Source organism: Callorhinus ursinus, unplaced genomic scaffold (genome assembly GCF_003265705.2).
Source record: "Callorhinus ursinus isolate GAN/ISIS: 27379988/994484 unplaced genomic scaffold, GSC_fseal_2.0 scaffold3, whole genome shotgun sequence".
NCBI lineage: Eukaryota > Metazoa > Chordata > Mammalia > Carnivora > Otariidae > Callorhinus > Callorhinus ursinus.
Genome location: NW_027397065.1, coordinates 62,443,254 through 62,465,510, shown reverse-complemented (window position 1 = coordinate 62,465,510; position 22,257 = coordinate 62,443,254). Strand labels below are relative to the sequence as shown.

Sequence of the window (22,257 nt, the reverse complement as noted above, 5' to 3'; positions counted from 1 at the left end):
ATAAATAAATAAAATCTTAAAAAAAAGAGAAAACTCATCTATGCTAAAATTGTGTAGACCTGGATTAAGTACTGTCTGTAGTAATTAAGCATTGAATAGTCCTTTACATGACCAAAGTTAATAACTCATGATATACAGCTTAATAGCCTGTCTTCACAAAATTAATTATAAAAAATATATTTTAGATTCTCAAACCCCTATTATATTTCCTCCTATATCTTACCTATTCCAGAGCTCTAAGCAATGGCTTTCCCTTTTGTTGGATGCTCTGCCATAGCTGTTGCTTTTGTGGGTGAGCTACATAAATATGAATGATGATGAATATTGCTTAAGAAAATGTATCAAGGAGATGCAGTGTGAGATGGTACTGTACTGCTCTATTTTAGTTTCCTGAAATGATGTGACAATTTGGGGCTCATTAGCTATAAAATTACTATTCTATAGCATTTTTACAGGGTTAATGACTTTTAATACAGCATAGATTTCGCTGTCTAGTACCTTTAAAAATCTCTAAAACCTCATTCTATTAAAAGCATGATTGATTCATGACAGTGTTGAAAAAAGGGACCCACCATGAATTTTTATATTTTATATAATCTCTCCATTATAGTTCCTAGAAATAATTATTTTTGTAGTAGAAAAATGATCTCTTTGCTTCAGTGTTCCATGTACATCCATCATAAGGAATATTAATGAGAAGTACAAATGAAAGAAGCAAAAAAGTCATCGTGGCTCCATGCCATGTAGAATGGGTACCATGTTTACTGTGGGTACTGGCCCACCAGGGATTCTCACATGAATTATTATTGAATATGAAATTGAAATTTTTACTTGGAAACTAATATGAAATTATTATTTGGAAACTTCATATTCATACAGCAGGGCACAGAGCCTTGAAACAAGTGTTTTGAAATATGTGGTGGGATAAAGCTAATTCAGAAAGTAACACCCATCCCCCGTATGAGCCAGTTCTCAGGACTGATTCACCTTTAAGAAGGGTGTCATGAATACAAAGTTATGAAGGAACACAAAATCATTTTTGGAAAAGTTGAAAATATCTTCATTCTAATATTTTCAAATTTCTTGCTTAATAAAAATGACAACTTTTGTTATTTCTTTATTATTTCATCTGTCATGACGAGTCCAGAAATAAAGTTCAATTTACTGAATTTGGCCTCATGCAGGTTAAAAACAATAAAATCATGTTGCACAGATTTACCCACACAAGTGGAACAATGCCTGACTTCAAGGGAACCTGCTCATAATATAACAGACAGAAAAAAACAAAACACAGTGTAGAAGACTAAATATAAATTATTAGCCTAGTATTATAGAAATGTTCTCTCTGTCTCTTTCTCCTTTCTAGGGCTTCAGATCAGAGGACTTTTAAAGTTTCTGAATTTAAAAAATTTTCTTCAGTGAGCATATGCTGTTTTAAAATTGAAAACAAAATTATTTAAGCAAAGGAATGATTAATTGGATTTGAGAAAATCCAAACTATCTTTGAAATTCCCTTTCCTTGATGCCCGAAGAAAATGGAGTACATTTTAATCACAAATAATTCAGTTCATGTCTCCTTCCACACTTTTTGTAGAAAATTTTGCTCCAGTGACAGGAGGTGGGGAAACCCACAGCTTACGAGACATCGAGTTGTGGAATACGCTCAAATATTAGCAAGAAATTCTAAACATCTGGGGATGTGCCAGAAATACATAGTTAAGATCTCAACGCCTCTGCGATATGTGTTTCCACAAGCCAGTGGGTGAACTGATCAAATGTGAGAATGCTTGTAATGGTGGCTTGTACTCAACTCCACAATGGGAAGAGATTGTTGTTAATGCTTTTGCCCCTAATTTCCTACCATTACAAATTAAGTTTAAGTAAGCTATGCTTGCTTTTCTTTGATGGATTAAGAATGGAAAGTAAGGAAAATGTTAAGGTTACCATGGTGTTGGATTGCAAATGCCTTTACAGCTAAGCAGATGTAGAAATAAGGAACTGAAACATTTAAAGACTCCTAAATGATACACAGCAAGCAAACCACATCACTAAGACTAAGAGAACGTCTGTCTTCTAGCAAGTTAAACTATTCTGCAGACTTCTTCCTGTGCATGTCTATATGTCAGACTTTCATCTGGTTCTCCAACTGCAATTTCCAAATTGTTACATTCAATTCAGAAAGCCCTGAGCAAGGTGCCAAGCACCACAGGATGTATTGGCAGTAGTGTTGAGAACATTTCAGTGAAGTTACTCTCAATCTCAGAGTCTAATATGAATACTAGATTGATAAAATAGGAAGGACAATTACAGGGACAAAAGCAGTAGCATGGTGGGGCCGGGGAGAGAGAAATTGTGATGGGTGACTGAGGAGTAAGGAGTGGGTGTGCTTCCAATTTTAGACAACTGGATTGTTTTTAGTAGACAATTATGGGCATTAGATGTAGAATAAAACAGCATAGAAGGATGAAATAGCATAATTTATTCAGGGAATGACAAGTCAGTAGTATATATTTTTGGAGTGGCCGTTGCAGATGGGAAATAGTTGATGGGGTTGAGACTAGATCCACAGGGTTTTATGTACTAGCGTAGAGATACTATTTGTTTTTTAAAAAACAGTATTTGAGTAATGGTGTGGCAGGTGGATTGGCTGAGAGTAAGGGTAAGGTAGACATATCATTTGAAAGGCTATTGCAATAATCTAGATGAGAGAGGGTTAAGTCTACACAACAATTCTCCCAAATCCTATAGAAGTTACATGCACAATGGATCAGAGATGAGGGAAATTAAGAATGCCAAGGATCCAGTTCAAGGAAGGAATAAGCAGGAGGTTTAGAAAAGTTATGAAAAGCAGGAGATTTGGCAAAATAAAAGTGAAATTAAGCAGATATGATAATTATATTTTGGAATAAAACTTAACATGAAAGGCAACAGCAGATGCTCCGGGTGGCCTTCCCATAGACCTTCCCCCTTCCCCCTGTCAGTGCCTTTTGGCTCACCCAACTTCCAAAGGACAGCACTTGCAATTTTTTTTTTTTAACTGATCACCCTTCTCTGGCTTCCAGAGCTCTTTGTCAGCTTGCTTGGTATCCCGAATGGCTCGCCACCTGCCCAGAAGTAGGCTTCAACTCCACATGGACGGGAGTTGATGTATCAGTACCCCAATTTGTTTCCCATTGGATGTGATAACACTGCCACTCTGAGTTCTCAAGTGGTATAAGCTCCAATTATCTAAGTGGCAACTTTTTCCATTACAAGGCTTTATTGACTGCCTTTCCTTTCCTATCTCCTTTTCCACTTGCTCATAAGTGATTCCCAGAATCACCCCCTAAATGGAGAAGCTAAGACAAAGTCCAGAGTCCAAAGAAAGTCTTTAAATAAAAAACATAAGGTATACAAGCACTACTGATAGAATCATCAGGTTTCCGTTCTGTTGGAGATGGACCCCAAACCACCTAAGACTTGAATTAGTTATCAGTGAGCTTGGGACTTGTAAAGTGCATTGGTATTGAGCCAGAAAAAAACCTGATAAAAGTTACCTGGAGCCATTGCTTGTGATCTATCAGCATTTTACATAATGTTCACCCTTCTCATTTTTACCCAGTGATAAATTCTAAGAGGGCAGGAGCCCTCCAGTATTCATAACAGTATTCAGAATTATTGATGTCCAAATAGGAAATGATAGCAGCTTACAGAATCATCCTGAGTAGTTACTGTTTTTCTCACTCTTAAGGTCTACTGGCTCCTAGAAAGATAAGGGTCTCCTCCAAATTTTCGTTTCTGGTGCTGCATCTTCCCGCTCATCTATATCCATACAGGTTGTTGATGAAGCCGTTTATACCCTTGTTAGTCAAGAGTATGTTCCATGGGCCAGCAGCATCCATCCCCTGGTGGCTTAGTAAAATGCAGAGTGTTACACTTCACCTCAGACCTACTGAATCAGAATCAGCATATTTGACAAGATCCCCACGCAATGGGTGTGCACTTTGGAATTGAGGAGCATGGCTTTAGATGGGCTTTGTTGTGAAAGACAAGAATCTCAGGACAGCAGGGCAAGATCGGTCTGAAGCTTGTATGCTGGAGAAAGGGCCACAGGACGAGGGTACTAGGAAAATTCTCTCTTGTAAAAAATGTGATATAATTTGGAAAGCAGAGGAGAGAAAACAGGTTCATTTAGGCTCATCACTTCAATCAGCCTCTATTAGCAGCGTAGCTTAGTTTCTCTTATTTACATAATTTTTTAACCTGGCTGTAAATCCAATCCCACATTAAGGAGGCTTCGTATTTCTCTTACTATTGTGTCATGAGAATTTCCTCACATTATTATCATAGTCATCATGTAAATATTCAATCCGGTATATTAATCATAACCTATTTAATACTTTCTGAATTTTTAAACTTTTTAATATTTTTGATGACCTTTTAACGCATAGAGTTTGTTTGCATGTAAAGCTATTCCTTGGATTACATCCTCACAAATGCTAGCCTGAATGAGGGCTTTCTTCGTCTCCTGGAGCACTGTTTACACATTATCTCCAGTGACCTTTGAGTCTTAATACTACACTGCCCATGTCTTTTATCCTTTGTACCCACATTTCATTTTCTCCTTTTAAAAGCCAGCCACACCTCCTCCATGATAACTTTAGATCCATTTCCCCAACCTTGAGTCACTGGTTTTATTCTTAAAACTCCCATTTCAGTTCCTGTCCCTGAGTCACCTTCCTGTCATTAAAATTCGACTCAGAGTTCATGTTTTCCACACAGACTAACCGAGCTGATAGGGGGCAGCCACACTGACTCTTTGCTTTTAAATATAGGACACATAATTTTGAATGGCTCTTCCCTGGACTTTAAATAAAATAAGCTTCTTTTTAAAATTTGACAAGAACATTTCCATCTGTTGGTTTTAATAGCCGATAAAGTCAAAGAAGACAGGGACTCTCTTGTATTCATGTGGAATACGATGCTGTATGAAGGCGTGCACTTGTGACCAGTGCTGGGTGATGTATGGGAGTGCTGACTCATTATATTTTACTCCTGGAACTAATATAACACTGCACATTAACTACACTGGAATTAAATTGAAATTAAATTAAATTAAAAAATAAATACAGGAAGCATAATTTTGAATTACTCTTCCCTGGACTCTAAGTGAAATAAGCTTCCTTTTCAAATGTCACAAAAACATTTCCCTCCATCAGTTTCAATAGCCCATAAATTGGAAAGAAGACAGGGGACTCTCTTATATTCATTTGGAATACTATGTTGTATGAAGTGTGTCCAAATAGGAAATGAAAACAAGTGTGCAAGGTAGGAAGACTGGAAATTCTAGATGTGCCATGTGCTATATAATTTCAAAACCAGGCCAGAACAAGAGCCACTCACTCCTTCAGCACACCGCTTCTCACTCTCGTGTACCTGAGAATAAGCTAGGGAAGGAGTGATGATCCCAGATTCCATCTGACTCCCCAGAACTCATAACTCAGCACATCAAGGGCGGATCCAGGCAACTGTGATTTTAGTACACAAAGGGTTTTCTGATGCTGGTGGTCTGTGGGGCCGCATTTTGAGAAGTACTAATTTGGCATTACCTTGGCACCACAGTGCCAAATACAGCAGGTGGGAAATGAAAAATGATTCAAATAAAATGCATCAATTTCAGCACAGCAAGATCTCTAGTTTCTTAATGTATTCCACAATTCATAAAGCACAGACAAAACGAAGTTAATAAAATAGGAGTGATCAGGAAACCGTGTTTGATTTTTAAATCCTGGAGTGCCGTATCGATGTAAGTAAGCAGTAACTTACATTTTCCTTCTTCATTTCTGCAAAGAACTTTTGTATCATCAGTGCTTTGTATAACTTCAAGAGATTCACCAGGCTTCACCTGCAGATCTCTGGTGCCCCACCTTTTAGAAGTTAAGGAGGGTGCAACTTTGGTCGAATATAGGACTCTAATCTCACCATCATACTGGGAAAAAAAAAGAAAAACATTTATATTATTGATTGATGTGTATTATTAAACTAATCCATTTGTTGACAGATGTACTAAGAAAGCCTTTGCTAAATAAATAGTTCCTTGTTTTAAAAAAAATAATGTAAAAACATTAAAGAAAAATTTTTGAGGGAAAAACTACTCATAATCTCACCAACCTAATATAATCACTATTTTTAAAATTAAAAACATCTTTTAAATTAAAGGTGTGCATGTGTTGATTTGATATACTCATATATTACAAAATGATTACCATCATATCTTTAGCTAACACCTCCAACACCTCACATAATTTCCACTTCCTTTTGGGGTGAGAACATTTAAGATTCACTCTCTTTACAACTTTCAAGTATATAATACAGTATTGTTAAGGATAATGACCATGCTGTACATTAGACCCCTAAAGCTTAGTCATCTTATAACTGAAAGTTTGTACCTCTGACCAACATCTCCTCCATGTACCCCACCCCAGCCTCTGGTAACTATCATTTTACTTGGTTTCCGTGCGTTTGGCTTTTTAAGATTCCACATATAAGTGATATTATAGAACATTCGTCTTCCCCTGTTTGACTTACTTCACTCAGCATAATGCCCTTACGGGCCATCCATGTTGTCACAAATGGCAAGATTTCCTTCTTTTCCATGGCCGAGTAATATTCCAGTGTATGTATATATATTTGTGTGTGTGTGTGTATATACATATAATCTTTTTTATCCATTCTATTTTTATATTATCTTATTATTAAAGTTCAAAGAACAGCTGAATTTAAATGATTATTGCAGTATATGTATTGTGCACGTATGAGAGTTTGCTTAATTTGTTAAAGGAATAAGTTCAAATGTAAAGAAAATTATATAGAAAATAAAGGAGTTAGGATGGATAACTGCTACTGATATTACACTTTTAATACGTGCATTTTGGTACTTAAAAATCATTGGTTTTTTCATTACACTTTGAACTTTGATATTTAAATATGACATACTTTAAACTTTTTCCTGAAGTCTTTCTCTTCTTTTTCCTGCTTTTTTAGCTTCCTGGGATCTTTTTCTTCTGTCTTAGCCTTGGCTCCTTGACTAAGATGGCAGAACACACATAAAACAACATTTAGCTTAGTTTAAAAAGAACAGCATACAATAGAGACTTCATCCATAACATTATAATTTTGTTAAATTTTGTTTTTAATTAATTCCTTTTCTTAGAAATCTAGTACATTCATTGTAATAAGTGATAATATTTCATAACACAGAAGAGATTCTTCAAAATAATACAGATTATGGTTAAAATGGAAGTAGGTGATTATCTATTATGGTGAACCATATAAAATTACTGAGGTATAGTGTGAGTGTGGTTACATATCAGAGGTTTCATATGATTCAACCCCCCTATTGTCAAACTCTCTGTATTTTTTCAAACCTTCCTAGATAATTAAGTGGCTTGGCCAATATCATAGAAAAGGCTTTATGAAGAAGAACATTTTTTTAAAAATTGATTTTTATGGCTTGAAAAGTTTATCTATATGTCAGGTTTTCATATCTATTTAAAATGAAGCCGGAGTAACATTTTATCTCATAGATACCAACTAGACTGATGCTAATTGTCATAAGAATAAGCCTACGATAGTGATTCTTCAGCCCAGCCACATACAGGATCACCTGGGAAGTTTTAAAAAAGTACCAATGCCTTTGTCTAATTCCTAGAAATTCTAATTAAATTAAACACATTCTAATTAATTAGACTGAGTGGGGTCTAGATACTGACATATATGTTTTAAAGCTCCCCAGGTAATACTAATTTGCAACCAAGGCTGAGGAACATTTGCTAGGGTTCAATGTGGATGTTAGGGAGAGGATGGGAATCTCTGAAGGAGGGAATTTTAAAAATCAGAATTTTTGTGAATAAGGAAAATTTCTAAACACTGATTTTAATTTTTATCTAGATTACCCACAATAAAGTTTTGTTTGTAACTGATATATTTAAAATGTTTGATTCCTAAGCTTTGAATCTTAGAATTTAGTTCATTTACTGTGAAATGAATTAGTACAGTGTCCTGCCTTGGGTTTTGCATCCTGCCTCAGTATCTGCTGTGTTACGGTGCTCTGGTCAGTAGTGGATTTGCTGTCCCAAATTAGCACTTTGGAACTATCAGGACATACATGCATGTTAAAAATGGCCCATGAGCTCTCTTGGAAAATAACTTATTGAAGTTTAGTTTTAGTTTAAAAATAGAATATTACGTTAGAGAACATAAAATAGTCTTTAAACTCTGAAAATAAGCAGCAGCAAAGAAAATGGTACATATCGCATAAAGTTTAATCAGCCGGGGTTTGTTCTACTTGAAGGAAAGGTCCAGTGTGTAACTGGGTTCCTAGAGAGCTGTTTAATGGAATGTGGTGACATTTTTACAGTAATATAAAACAGAAAAGTGCATTAAAAAATGTCAGGGATAGAAGTGACTTCCCAGTGGTGAGGAATTTTCAAACCTAACATATTACTGAAGATTAGATTTTCTTTTCAGAAAAAAGGAGAAGGGTTCTCTTTTCATCTTTCTTGTTTGTTGTGCCTATAGAACTTGATCCTGACATAGAAATGATAGCATATTCTCTCTTCAGTTTCTTTGATCTTGATACTTTTCTCTTGTTCAGTAACATTAACTTAACAGTGTTGGTAAAAAATAAATACTAAATAAATAAACACTCATGCATTTTTGCAGGTATCACTCAGAAGACGCTGCATATTGTCTCCCATTTATGTCACTTTCATCCTTTCACTAATCAAGCTCAAGATCTTTTTATTCACCTTTTTCCTGAGAAAGCTACAGAGGTATTCTTGCTTTTCTACACTGTATGTATCAGCTCATCTCACATGTTTATTGGAATATAAAAAAGCATCTTACCATGTTATTTTCTATTTCAAAAGAGGTTTCAAATGGTACTCCTTTTGTACTAACTGATCTTAACAGTTTTTCATACAGTTTTATCATAAAATTAAATTGAAACCTTAGGTGAGTTGAAGAATGTCACTATTCAGCCTTAACGTTTTTTTTTTTTTAATTTGAATGGAACCTTCGAGAATCTGATGCTTTTGTGAAAAAGAGATAGAGCAAAGTCCTCTGAAAACACAAATCATCTTTTTTTTTCATAAAAGGAAAAAATCTTGTGGAGGACAGAAGAGATTTGAAGAAGGTAGGTGAGGGGTGAGATATAAACTAAGACGTGTGTTCAAGACAAAAAAGCTTTTGGGAAAAGGGTAAAAATAAAGGGAGGAGATGAATCAGTGACATCATTTGTGATCAGACTCTCAAATATTTTCCGAGTGAATGAGTACACGAAGGAATAAATGAATGTAGACATCAGTGAGTCACCGGGCAGAGAATAATCAGGGGCAGAACACCCCGGGGAGGGGGGGGGAGCGGAGGAGGGGGATCAGGGTCCTCCACCCACAAACCTAGCAGAAACCTTAGAGCTGAGATCAGAGAGAGGACAGAGTAAACGGGATCGAACACAGTAGATGCACATGCCTTTGGGGTTTTATTCTAGTTGAATTTTCTTAAGCAGTCGGATTTTCATCTCAAAATGAGAACATTTTGCCTACCTCAGCTCTGCTGGTGGAGCAGGGAAATCAGAGGCATCCACATCATCATAAACTTCATCTCCCATGTCTAACAAAAGGCAAAATATCAAATGTTGAAACACTTTTAGTTTGAATTTTGATATGAGCATCCGATGATGTTTTTAATATAAAGATTGTTTTGAGGACAACAAAATCAGTTTTCCTGGGGTCTCTATACATTTCTCCTGGAAGCATTGTCTGTTCTTTGAAGGGGAGAGGCTTTTCTCTCCTTGGATGCTTCTGCTAAATTTCCCTCAAAAAAACCAAAAAAAACAGAGACTGTGATTGTAACTAGCATTATCAGGATAAATCCCCCCAAACAGTGACAGATTATTTGAAGATCCACGCATGTGATGAATGGCAGGATTAGTAGATTGCTGACAAACAAATCAACATTACTGGCCATTGGCAATAGGCAGTAGAGATTGATTCTTAGGGGATTTGGGATGCTATGATAATACACATTATTTTATTTATATGTCTATGTCTTTGTCTATGTCTGCCTATCTATCTATCATCTATCTATCTATCTATCTATCTATCTATCTATCTATCTATCTATCCATCTATCATCTTTCTACTTATCTATCATTCTCTTTTAGTCACTGATCTGTCCCTCATTGATTTTTAACTTATAGTAGTATTAGGTGTGGTACCACCTTAAAATGGAAAGAATATTCCTACTAATAAGACATGTCTGGTCAATACCAGCAGGTATTGAGAACCAGTGTTGGTGGGAAAGTGGCTGTGCCCGTAACTGGGTCAATGGCTTTTCCAATCTGTAGATACTTTTCTTCCATTTAGACCTCTTGTTAATAAAGTCAGGAGGATTGCTCCCTCTCTGTACCTATTAAGTTGCTCCACAGCAAATTAAACTGAAGAGATGAGCTGAAGAGAGTACAAATGTTTTAAGGAATGATTATCATAGAAAGTTTAGATGCTCTCTGTCAGCGGCAAGGATTTAATTTCCTTTAAGAATTCCTCTCTCTCTCTGTATATATGTATAGAGTACATATATATACTATATTTTTTTTAAAGATTTTATTTTTATTTGACAGAGAGATACACAGGGAGAGAGGGAACACAAGCAGGAGGAATAGAAGAGGGAGAAGCAGGCTTCCTGCAGAGCAGGGAGCCCGATGTGGGGCTCGATCCCAGGACCCTGGGATCATGACCTGAGCTGAAGGCAGATGCTTAACGACTGAGCCACCCAGGTGCCCCACATATACTGTATTTATATTACCTCCATGGGTGTCTGTGTGTGTGCATTCTCCCCCCACTCAGGTAATTAATTTCACAGCTATGTGAATAATCCATAATTACTATTATAAAAAATATGACATATCATTGGTTTCCAGAATGGGAAAATTACTATTCCATACACATGTACTTAAAACACACTTGAGAACAAAACAAAATTAAAACAAAAAACCCAATTTTTTTTAACTTAACTGATCACATTTGTTTCACTTTATACTTACCCTCTGTGGAGCTAAATTTCTTGAATACTTTTTGAAAATGATAGATTAAGATATAAACTCATCAGTTATTGACTAATTTGAATTAGTGCCTTATGTATTTTCAAACTGATAACTGAAAACGAAATCAGATAAACAGTCTGGAAAAATAGATTATCTGTGTGTTTAGTTTTCTCTTTCAACTTATTTATAAATTCAGACAAACTTTTTGAAAACCTCTGAATATTCCTGTGAGACATTTTATTTTGTTCAAAGTCAATTTAAGAAGAATCTTTGAAAGGTCTGTTTCAGCAGGGATAAAAAAAAAAATAAGCTGATCAAAATTGTTCGAAGAAGAAATGGTTTCACATTTAGCAGTGGAAAGATTTCCAAAACCAATAAAAATTATACATTTAAAAAATCAAAGAAATTTAGATTTAGAAGGGACTTGGTGTCATATAATCTGATATATTTTTAGGAATCCTTATACATTAGCCCAATGTATCAGGCTTGACTGAATTGGGGTAGAGGAGACATGAGAAATATTGGTGTCCATCCCTGTCCACTCCTTCCTTTCTCCATAGTGACCCCTATGATGGGGTGAACAGTTTAAAAACAATCAATATTAGGGACACTGGGTGGCTCAGTCCGTTAAGTGTCTGCTTTCTGCTCAGGTCATGGTCCCAGGGTCCTGGGATCGAGCCCCGCATCGGGCTCCCTGCTCCGCGGGAAGCCTGCTTCTCCCTCTCCCTCTGCCTACAGCTCCCCCTACTTGTGCTCACTCTCTGACAAATGAATAAATAAAATAAATAAAACCATCAATATTAAAAATTTTCCTCTTCCCACTATTTAACTGTTGAGAAGCTGTGCCCCCCCCCCCAAGGAGAAGTTGCTTGACAAGGTTACACAAATTATTATTTTCCGAGTCAGGACTTCAATCCAGATACCATGACTATATCCAACGCTTTCCCACTACCCCATCTGCAAGAAATGAGATATAAAATATATAATTAGTTTTTATTACTTACCTGATTGTTTAGGAGGAGAAGGGAAACTGGAAAGAAAATGAGAACACAATTATAATCAGACCAATATAAACACAGAAATTGAGCCCTTTTATTTAGGAGAGGCATGAACAAGTAAGCCTGGAGGCTTGTGAAGCCTAATTCTGTTGATGGTCATTCCTTTCTCATCTCCATTTCTCCACTGAACCTCAGTTTCTGCCCATCAATCTGGAATTTCACAAGACCTTTTTTTTTTTTTTGAACTCCAGTGGTGGCCAAAAAAGTCAAAAGTCAAGGCATTCAGTGGTTTATTTTGCCCATAGCCATTGGACCAATATTTTCAGATTTGTTCTATGAGGTTTGGGCATATTATCACATCAGAATAAATTAAATGGACTCAATGTTTTGGAGTCATTTTGGCATAGCTCAGGTCAAAACTTTTTATTTGACTTAAAGAGTAGAAATAGAGGGCTGAAAGGAATAAAGGTCATAGGATTCTTTGTATGACCATGTTTTCCCAGACAGGAGAATGGTGAATGAGAGGAATATCCACTGAAACTAGAGAGGGAGAACTTATTAATAGAAGTGATCTGAAATCAGGATTGAGTGGCATTTAGTTGCAACAGAAAAGGACCTTTGCTTTTATTACTTTCTGAACACGAGCACACATCACTAGAAGAATGGTGCACAGTTACACTAAAGTGTGAGAGGTCATTAGTTCAAATGATTGAAAATCAAAATTAGGAGGTGTGCAATTGGAACAGGAAAAATAATCTCTGCCTTTATTTCTAAGTAAGGTCTGCATTTGAATAATGGTGCATCAAGAGAGGATTTGTTAAAAAAAAGAGGATTTGTTATGTTTACTTACAATTTTGAGTGTCTTGCTTACTAAGTGTTGGTTTTAGGTCTCACAGAAGACTTAAAATGAGGAATTCTATGTGGAATTAACATTTTATAAAGACTTTAGTGAAGTATGAGAATCTATTGAGTTACAAAGACTTTAAATACTGTATTTAGAGAAAAGAAATTCCAAACTGTGTCCTTTATTTCTGGCAAGCTAATTTTTAAAAGAGAATGTGTATTTTGAAGGGTAGTCACTATAAAATATTATATAATAAAATGTGGCATTGGAATTGTGAGCTTTTAGATATGATGTTGCAGTGAAAAAAAGTTCTACTAAATGCAGGGTGTTTGAGTATGTAACGGTGTGTGTTTGTGTATGCATGTGTGTGTTCTCTGTGCATGTTTGTAGGGAAGGCAAGATATATCTTTGAACCATATGACAATTTTTGAATACTTTGTGTTCCTCTTATGTAAATGCATGAGTGTAAGGGTAACACCATAAATGAGGCTAAGATGACTAATGGAAAATAATGTTGAAGTGACTTAAGCCTGTCAGAATGTGGTTATTGGTTATAAAATATTAGTAGCACTTGATTAAATTATTATTAGTGTAGTTATTGTGCACTGAATTTGGTTGGTTGACTCTTACGATGAACCTTCATTATTGTCTGACTCAGGGACTTTAGGTTTCTCTCGTATACTTTTCTTTTTGTCATCTTTTCCCTTTAGCATCTTCAAAATCCCCCAGGACCACGAATTACTCTTCTCTTCAACCTGTAATGTGGAGCTTAGGAGCATGCAGGCATTGATCAGAATGGAATCATTGGTGGAATGTGAAGACGTTGGGTGGACATTCAGATTTTTTATAGTTTTACTGCATTGATCATTCAGGCAGCAAGCTACTCATTGTATTCAACAAGATGATGCTTTTACGTTTATAGGCCATGGTCTTTGAATACTGCTGCTACTAGGTAAGTAGTGGGTAAGTTACTTTTTCTATTTAGTGAAATTTCTCTTGGTTTTAAAATAGCAAGCTAAGTCAAAATTAAGTTTTAAACATCAATTTTGCATTATTTTATGTTTAAAATATGTGACAGATCTTAAGTACATGACAGATCTTAAATTTTAAAATACGTCATTACAAAAGTTTAAACAACCAGAGAATTAAGCATTCAATACTATTTTGTTTAATTTTTATTTTTAAATTTAAATTCAATTAACATACAGTGTATTATTAGTTTCAGAGGTAGAGTTCAGTGATTCATGAGTTGTATATAACAGCCAGTGCTCATTACATCACGTGCCCTCCCTAATGCCTGTCACCCAGTTACCCCAGCCCCCTCAATACTGGTTTTGCCAAAAATAGCATAGGTTTCATTTTATTTGGATTGTCTAAAACTATGATTATTATACAGAGGATAACCATGCAACTGATAAACTCTCCAGAGATTATTGATTGATAAATAAATGATTGGGAAAAGTTTGAAAAAAAATCTGTAACAGATAATTCTTTTTCATTTCACTGCTTTTGACAAAGTTGTTGAGGTTCTTCCAAATAATATACCACTTCACTTGAAATGTGGTGCAATTATACTTTCTGACTTACTTCTGCTATTAATTAAACATTCAAGTCATTATTGGTGTTGTAATAAAGAGCACTATTTTTTGTTTTTTATTCTAACCAAAAATCAACACTAAATTTCAGTATGTAAAAAATTTTCAAGAAAGCAGTTCACTGATTATTCTTACCCATCATCAGCATCTTCCTCTTCGATCCCATCATAAATATCATCATCTGGGGGAGGTGGGAACATCCCTTCATTTGGATGGTGTGGGGGAAAGAATCTTCTGTTAATTTTATAATTTGGTCATGTAACAGTCACTCAAAATTTGATAATAAATCTGCCTTATTTAACTCCAGAAAAGTCCCTGTTCCTTATTAACCATTTAATTAAAAAGTAATGTTATTTTCCCACTCTCACATAGGTAGTAGGTAAATTGTTTTGTTGATTATTTATAAAGGAATTCTTAGAGGTGAAATTTAATAAACATATGAAGGATGATAAAGGGCGCTATGCATTGGAGATAAAAGGAATAGGGGAGAATAAATATGAGAAAAAATAAAACTGAATGGTGATAGAGTTAAATATTGTGGAAAAAGGAGGTGATAAAAATTTAATTAATAGTGAGGGGACATTCAGAAAAAGATACTGATCAAGATATAAGCAAAGAAAAACAGAATGAAAGGTGAATTTTTGAATTTTGGCAGTAGCTCTGATTCATTTAATCAAAGTGATATTTTAAGGGGCGCCTGGGTGGTTCAGTCATTAAGCGTCTGCCTTCCGCTCAGGTCCCGATCCCAGCGTCCTGGGATCGAGCCCCGCATTGGGCTCCCTGCTCAGCCGGGAGTCTGCTTCTCCCTCTTCTACTCCCCCTGCTTGTGTTCCCTCTCTCGCTGTGTCTCTCTCTGACAAATATATAAGTAAAATCTTTTTAAGAAAGTGATATTTTAAGAGTTAAACCCTTTGTTGTAAACCCTCAGGATCCTTGCTATTGGACAAATATTTATTTACAAATGTTTATTGAGTACCTCCTCTGTGCAGACATATGTACAAAGAACTTGAAATCTGACTTTTAGGATGAGAATTCTAGCACTGAAAGTTATTAGTAAAATACCTTTATCTTGGTGATGAGAATATGAGGAGTCTTTAGGAGTCATAGTTAAGGTAACCATATAAATTATCCAAATAAGGATACTTCTAAAAGTGAAGGGGGATGCTATTAATAATTGTGCTCAGACAACTGGCATAAATCAAGATTGCCCTGGGCACACTGGAGATAGTGTCACCCTATGACCCACAACAAACTTGGAAGAAAGAAGTGACTTGTTTAGGGTCACTGAGTGGGCAGGACTAGAATCCAGGTCATTGGCTCCCAGTCCAGTGGTACCACATTAAGATCCTCCTCATTACTTGCAAACAAAAGCATTTTGTCATTAATATAGACAAAAATGGTGAAAACTCGAAGAAACTGCTGATAAAAGTGTGTGGCTTACCTCCACTTCCACTCTGACTGTGGCTAGGGAAAAAATAATAAACAAATTAAATTAGCGTATGAGTTATGTAGCTATCAGGAAGAGAAGTACATATATTGAACAGTCACGCAAAAGAGAAATAACATTGCAGTTCAAAGTTATCAGGATGTTCTACGTAAAGAAGAAGAAACATTGTTCCTTATCATAATAGAAACAAGGCAAGAAACAAAACAAAACAAACCTAATAAGAATCCAGTGATTGTCAGTACTACATAAAGTTTTCAAAACAATGTTACTGTTTGCTTTTAACATTTCCCGGGAGGTAGTTTTTAGGTTATACATTATTGCATCATTCCATAGATCTATGAAAAACAACCAACCAACCAACAGTAGTATTCCAGAAGTCATATAAAACCATTATTACATTAAATTCAATTATCTTTTTTTAAAAAGATTTTATTTATTTATTTGTTTGTTTGTTTGTTTATTTATTTATTTGAGAGAGAAAGAGCAGGAGCGGGGGAGGAGGGGTAGAGGGAGAGGGAGAAGCAAACTCCCCACTGAACAGGGAGCCCGATGCGGGGCTCCTTCCCAGGACCCTGAGATCACAACCTGACCCGAAGGCAGATGCTCAAATGACTGAACCGCCCAGATGCCCCCAATTCTCTTTTAATATGTTATAGCCACAGCATTTTATCTTAGTCCAGTTGCATTATATTCTTTTTTAAGGAGAGAATTTCTAGAAAGTTGAAATCTTACTCTTTTTTTAAAAAAAGATATCTTTATTTGAGAGACAGAGAGAGAGCATGGGGGGGGCAGGGAGAGAGAGGGGGAGAAACTTAAGCAGGCTCCACACCCAGCACAGAGCCTGATGTGGGGGCTCAATCTTCTGACCCTGAGATCATGACCTGAGCCAAATCAAGAGTTGGATGCTTAACCGACTGAGCCAACCAGGTGCCCCGAAATTTTATTCTTATTATTGTAAATAGTGTGGCCCTCAATTTTCTAAATCTATATTGCTTGTATTTCTTATTTATTTCTCTAACGTTCTTTATTTTCCCTATTTTATAATCGTCTGTTTTCTTGCCTGTGTCTTTCACTAAAATGTGAGCTCTGCTAGAGCAAAAGAAGAGTAGATTGTGAGAACTGGGAAAATCTCAGAAGTCAGTTTTAATCCCCTCATTTTGCAGAAAGGAAACTGAGGCTCTGAGAAATGAAGTGACTTGACCAAACCCACTTTTAATTAACAGAAGAGCTGACATAAGAACCTCAACGTCCTTCCTTCCTCTATAGTGTTGTTTTGTCTTCACTTCACTGCACCCCTTGAAACCACCATTTTTGCCCTTTGGATAATCTGCCGGCAACAGATATTGGTCTGATATTACAGTCATGCAGTATTAATTATACACTCATATCTGATTCCTCAACCTTGAATGGGTCTGACACAGATCTACAGTTAATTTAGAAATAAAACATACCTTGTTAATGGAACTTTGTAGAAAAACATGCTATAAATGTCCTAATATGTAAATAAGGAATTGATTTTTGATGAAGTTTAAGTATATTCTCCACTTGCTTACATACTGTTTTCACATTCATTTTGTCTGACACTTCCCTGTGAGCGTGAAGCAAGCAGTTAGAATCATGTGAAAAATTGCAATTTTGGTGGGCTGCCATTCTTGGCAAATACATGTCATCTTGGAGATTCTTGGAGATTCTCATACCAATTCCCCAAGAACGGAGTTTTAATGATCAGGACCAAAGCTGCCACACATTATTTTATTTTTAGAGCAATTCTTCAACTTCTTATAAATAGTCTATTTGGAATACAAAGCATTTACCAGATGAAGTGGAGATAAGGAGAGGAATGTGCCAGAAAAGAGAAAGGAAGGAAAAGATGGAAGGAAGAAGTTTGAGGACCCTGCAGAGAAGCAAAGTTTGTTATGTGATGAAGTACTTGCATGTATAATTTCCTTTTCTTCAACGTCTCATATTTATTACAGAAATTGCTTTAGTGGAAAAAAAAAGGGAGAAGGATAGCTGGCAGGACCTGTGCTTTTAAGCCTCCTGTCAGCTCACAGAAGCTGAAGTGCAGGCAGCTCCCGCTACCCTTGGAGCGATCAGGAAAGAGCAGGTGAAGCATGCGAGGGCCCAGGAGGCATCTAGAGAAGGGGAAGGAGAAGATGGTGCTTCCTCCTACTCTTGCCAGGGCAAGCTGCCGGCTGCACTCAGCATCTTCCCTTGTTCTACTAAGGACAAAGCCTGTTCTGTTGTGGGATCTCTCCCGGCGGCAGCTGTAGCTTCAAAAAAACAAAAAACCAAAAAAACCAAAACCAAAACAAACCCAACATCAAACTTGTGTTTTCATTGTCTCTTCTTTCATTTTCTTATTAACTATGCATAAGGGTGACATACATGCTAGTAACTATTGTGGCGCTGGGTTTGTTTGAGATATTGAGCGTGAAAACCGTACACCTCCTCCAACTCCATTTCCTTAAATAGGTTCTTTTTCTGCTACATGCTTACTAATTACAGCATGTCTTCTAGAGTTGCAGTATCTATGGACTCCATACAGTGGAAAAGGTAATAGTATTCGTTTGGGGAAATAGTTGCCTATCATGATTAAATAATGCTTCATTTTAAGAACATCATTCCTTTTCATGGATTTATTATTTTTTCCTGAGTACGTGCATCATACATATGTATGAATTAATATTCCTGGAATTCTTTAATCTCAAAAGAAGAGAAAAGCATTTTTTAAAATAAATAAAACATAAAGCATAAAGTATATACACTGAAGATAGGCAGAATGACATACTCATGTACAGAAAATTCTGTAAATCTCAGAATACGGCCTTTTAAAACTTTGACCTCAAAACTGGCATTTATAGACTCCCAAACCAGGTCAGAGAGCGTTTCTGATTACTAAAGCCAATTTATGATCTGTAAACTCCGGTGCATACATTACATATTTTGATATATGTTGCATAATTTATGGTAAATATGCCATAAATTAGGCAACATATATCAAAACATGACAAGAAGGCATCGCGGGCTATTTAGAAAGACAAAGCTGCCAGAAAGCAACACAGCAAGTTTAACTGATGACATGAAGTGAACAGCTATGGGAAGGAAACGGCATTCTTCATACATTTTATAAGTATATTACTATTTTGATCATTTTACATTTTTAAAATGTTTGATAATTGAAGCAATTTTTTTTTTCTTTGAAATGTGAGTTATGAAGGACGCAGACCCCATTTTTACCCCAGTGAAGATCCAGCACAGACTGTATGTTTTGAGATCATAGAGTGGATGTTTTCCAATTCTACAACAAGGGCACAGGAAAACAAGAATTCCTAACTGGGCTGGAGATTTTCATGCTCTTTTCCTTCAACTTGAAGGGGTATGGCTTTACCCACAAAGGGAGATATTGGAGGAAGGAAGGAAGGAATGAAAGGAGAAGGAAAATGGAAAAGCAAAAAGGGGCAGAAGGGACCAGGAAGGTCAGAGCTGGAAAAAAGAGATAGAAAAGGAGGGATGGAGAAAGGAAGCAGAAGACTGAGAAGGGAAAGATGAGAAGGAAAGGTACACGGGAGAAGATGGTGCCTCTCCTCTCCTGCCTCCTCCCAGAAAGGACGTCGTGTTCTGTTCCTCCACCCCGGGAAGGTGTTCCTGTGACTCCTACCGGGAGAATCATTCCAATCTAGTGGAATGAATGGGCCATGGAAATAAAATTGGACCCCTCGTTGATTCCCAGGGGTCATAGTGAATTGAGCTTTTACTTTTAAAAGCAAAGTAGAGTTTTATTAAAAAGCAATCTTCTGGGGCACCTGGGTGGCTCAGTCAGCTAAGCATCTGCCTCCAGGTCAGGTCATGGTCCCAGGGTCCTGGGATCAAGCCCCACATCGGGCTCCCTGCTCCGCGGGAAGCCTGCCCCTCCCTCTTGTCCCAGCTTGTGCTCTCTCTTGCTGTCTCTGTCACTATCTCTCTCTCAAATAAATAAATAAAATCTTAAAAAAAAAGCAATCTTCTTTCTGTTATCTTTTCAAATAAGAACAACAAAGGGGCGCCTGGGTGGCTCAGTCGTTAAGCGTCTGCCTTCGGCTCAGGTCATGATCCCAGGGTCCTGGGATTGAGCCCCACATCGGGCTCCCTGCTCAGCGGGAAGCCTGCTTCTCCCTCTCCCACTCCCCCTGCTTGTGTTCCCTCTCTCGCTGTGTCTCTCTCTGTCAAATGTATAAATAAAATCTTAAAAAAAAAAAAGAACAACAAATATATTTAGATTCAGAGATTTTAGAGCAAAAATTTTTATATTTTTAGAGCTGAATTTTATATCTCATGCTCCATATTTTGCAAAATCATATTTACTTTAGGTATAGCCCTAAGTTCAAATCAGAACGAATATTAGAAAACTTTGTTTCTGAATGACAATGCATTTGGCAAGACCTGGCAAATGGCCTATTATTTTTTTAAGTAGTATTTGATACCCACAGCTGAAGAGTGAAATAAAAGACTATGGAGTTTCAAGTGACCTTTCACCCACACTGAAGTATCTGTAATTGTAAACGGTAATTTAGTGATAGTGAGCAGTCGGAAACACGGAAAGTAAAATTCTAGGATCTTAAAATATATAATCTTGGGCGCCTGGGTGGCTTAGTTGGTTAAGCAACTGCCTTCGGCTCAGGTCGTGATCCTGGAGTCCCGGGATCGAGTCCCGCATCGGGCTCCCTGCTCGGCGGGGAGTCTGCTTCTCCCTCTGACCCTCTTCCCTCTCGTGCTCTCTATCTCTCACTCTCTCTCTCTCAAATAAATAAATAAAATCTTTAAAAAATATATATATATATAATCTCTGACAAGACGACAGTCTGATCTGCTTTACAGTTTGTATTTGCACATACCTGCTAATATCATCCTGCTCTGCAACATCATCATATACCTCCTGGTCATCTTCAATAGCTCTTGATGAAAGAGCACTGAGAGATGTTTTCTTCCGTTTCAAAGAATCATAGTCAATCTGGACAGCAGTTGTTCTAATATAGCCGTCTACCAACAGGAGGAATGATTTATGGTCAGGTAACTGTAGTTTCAATATCTCAAAGTTGTAAATAAAATATCAATTGCAATTTGCTCTTTAAAATTTCCCTTCATTTCTTTGCATGCACTTCTGATTCATAGACTTCCGATGTAGACACATTTGACTGGACTTTGTTGAAGTCTTAGGCCGTTGTGGTTTGCCATAAGCTTAGAATCCATTTTCAAGATTCCAAAGTGACTCACATGATTCATCCCCCCCACCCCCCGCCCCGTTTAACATCAATGAGAAACCCAACGCCCTTTGTTCCTCCCTGGAATAATATAAATATTTACATTGCTCCCCGCTAAAACAATAATGCAGATGAGGTAAAGATGGAGCCATCCTTGTCATTTTAAATTTTCCTATTTTTGTCCTCTCTGTTAACTACTCCTAACTTAAGAGAAGTTGCATATTTAATATTGTCTTAAAAAAAACCCAAAACCCAGCACTTTGAAGTCATAGGAAAATTTGCACTCACATGACCCCCTTGCCGTTCTGCCCAGCCATTTTCCTTCAGGGTTGTCTGTGATGCGGATTATTTCAATTTGCTCTCCTTGCTTGAAGCTCAGTTCATTCTTTCCCCCTTTGACATCACAGCAAGCTTTTGCCTGATGGATGACTTGAATAGGGCCTGTTAGCTGCAAAGAGGGGCAATAATCACAACAGGCTTTCTTACTATTCAGAAAATCTTTTAGGACCCGAGTTTTGAAAGACGATAGGTCCACGACTTGCCAACCAGCCTATTTACAACATGTATGGGTTTGAGCTAGAAACTGGGGATGACTGTCATGCACGATGCGTGTTCTTCTAAGAGGGGTGAGGGGAAAATCCGAGGTGAGGCAGGACAGCAAGGAACAGGTAAGCATGTGCTTGGGGTCCAAGTGAGAGTAGCAGTGATCTGTTGACCTTAGGAGCCTGTGAAAGGCTTGCAGAGGAAGCCACTGATAACTGAATACCGCTTATGTATGACAATACATGCTGGGTGCTATGGTTTTTACGGGATAGGCTGGGTCTCTTTGGTAGGTGGAGGTTTTTTTCCATCTTCGAATTGTGTAGTTATTCTGATGGTTCTCTTCAGACTTCAAACAACAAAGGGGAGGGAAGGTGGTGGTGGTGGGTGGTACTTGTGGGAAAAGCATTTTCTTTTTCTTCCAACTTTGTGGTGTTGTCTATCTGTAAACTCAGAGTAGACATTACCTGCTATAAGCAAGATAACATTTTAGAAATAGCTTTGTAAATA

At 37.0% G+C, this 22,257-nt stretch overlaps 1 protein-coding gene across 2 annotated transcripts in view; it reads right to left on the bottom strand.

Moving 5' to 3' along the window:
* Positions 1-22,257, bottom strand: part of FYB1 (FYN binding protein 1) — a 155,059-nt gene that overhangs the window by 8,117 nt on the left and 124,685 nt on the right. Inside the window, exons 8-16 of one of the 2 annotated variants that reach the window (XM_025867365.2) lie at positions 21,496-21,655; positions 20,842-20,986; positions 15,962-15,984; positions 14,656-14,722; positions 13,556-13,693; positions 12,088-12,113; positions 9,585-9,651; positions 6,976-7,066; positions 5,806-5,968 (exon numbers count right to left, since the gene is read on the bottom strand). In XM_025867365.2, coding sequence (XP_025723150.1) covers positions 5,806-5,968; positions 6,976-7,066; positions 9,585-9,651; positions 12,088-12,113; positions 13,556-13,693; positions 14,656-14,722; positions 15,962-15,984; positions 20,842-20,986; positions 21,496-21,655 — 880 coding nt within the window. The remainder of the gene's footprint in view (positions 1-5,805; positions 5,969-6,975; positions 7,067-9,584; positions 9,652-12,087; positions 12,114-13,555; positions 13,694-14,655; positions 14,723-15,961; positions 15,985-20,841; positions 20,987-21,495; positions 21,656-22,257) is intronic. The other variant, XM_025867366.1, reaches the window with a different exon arrangement.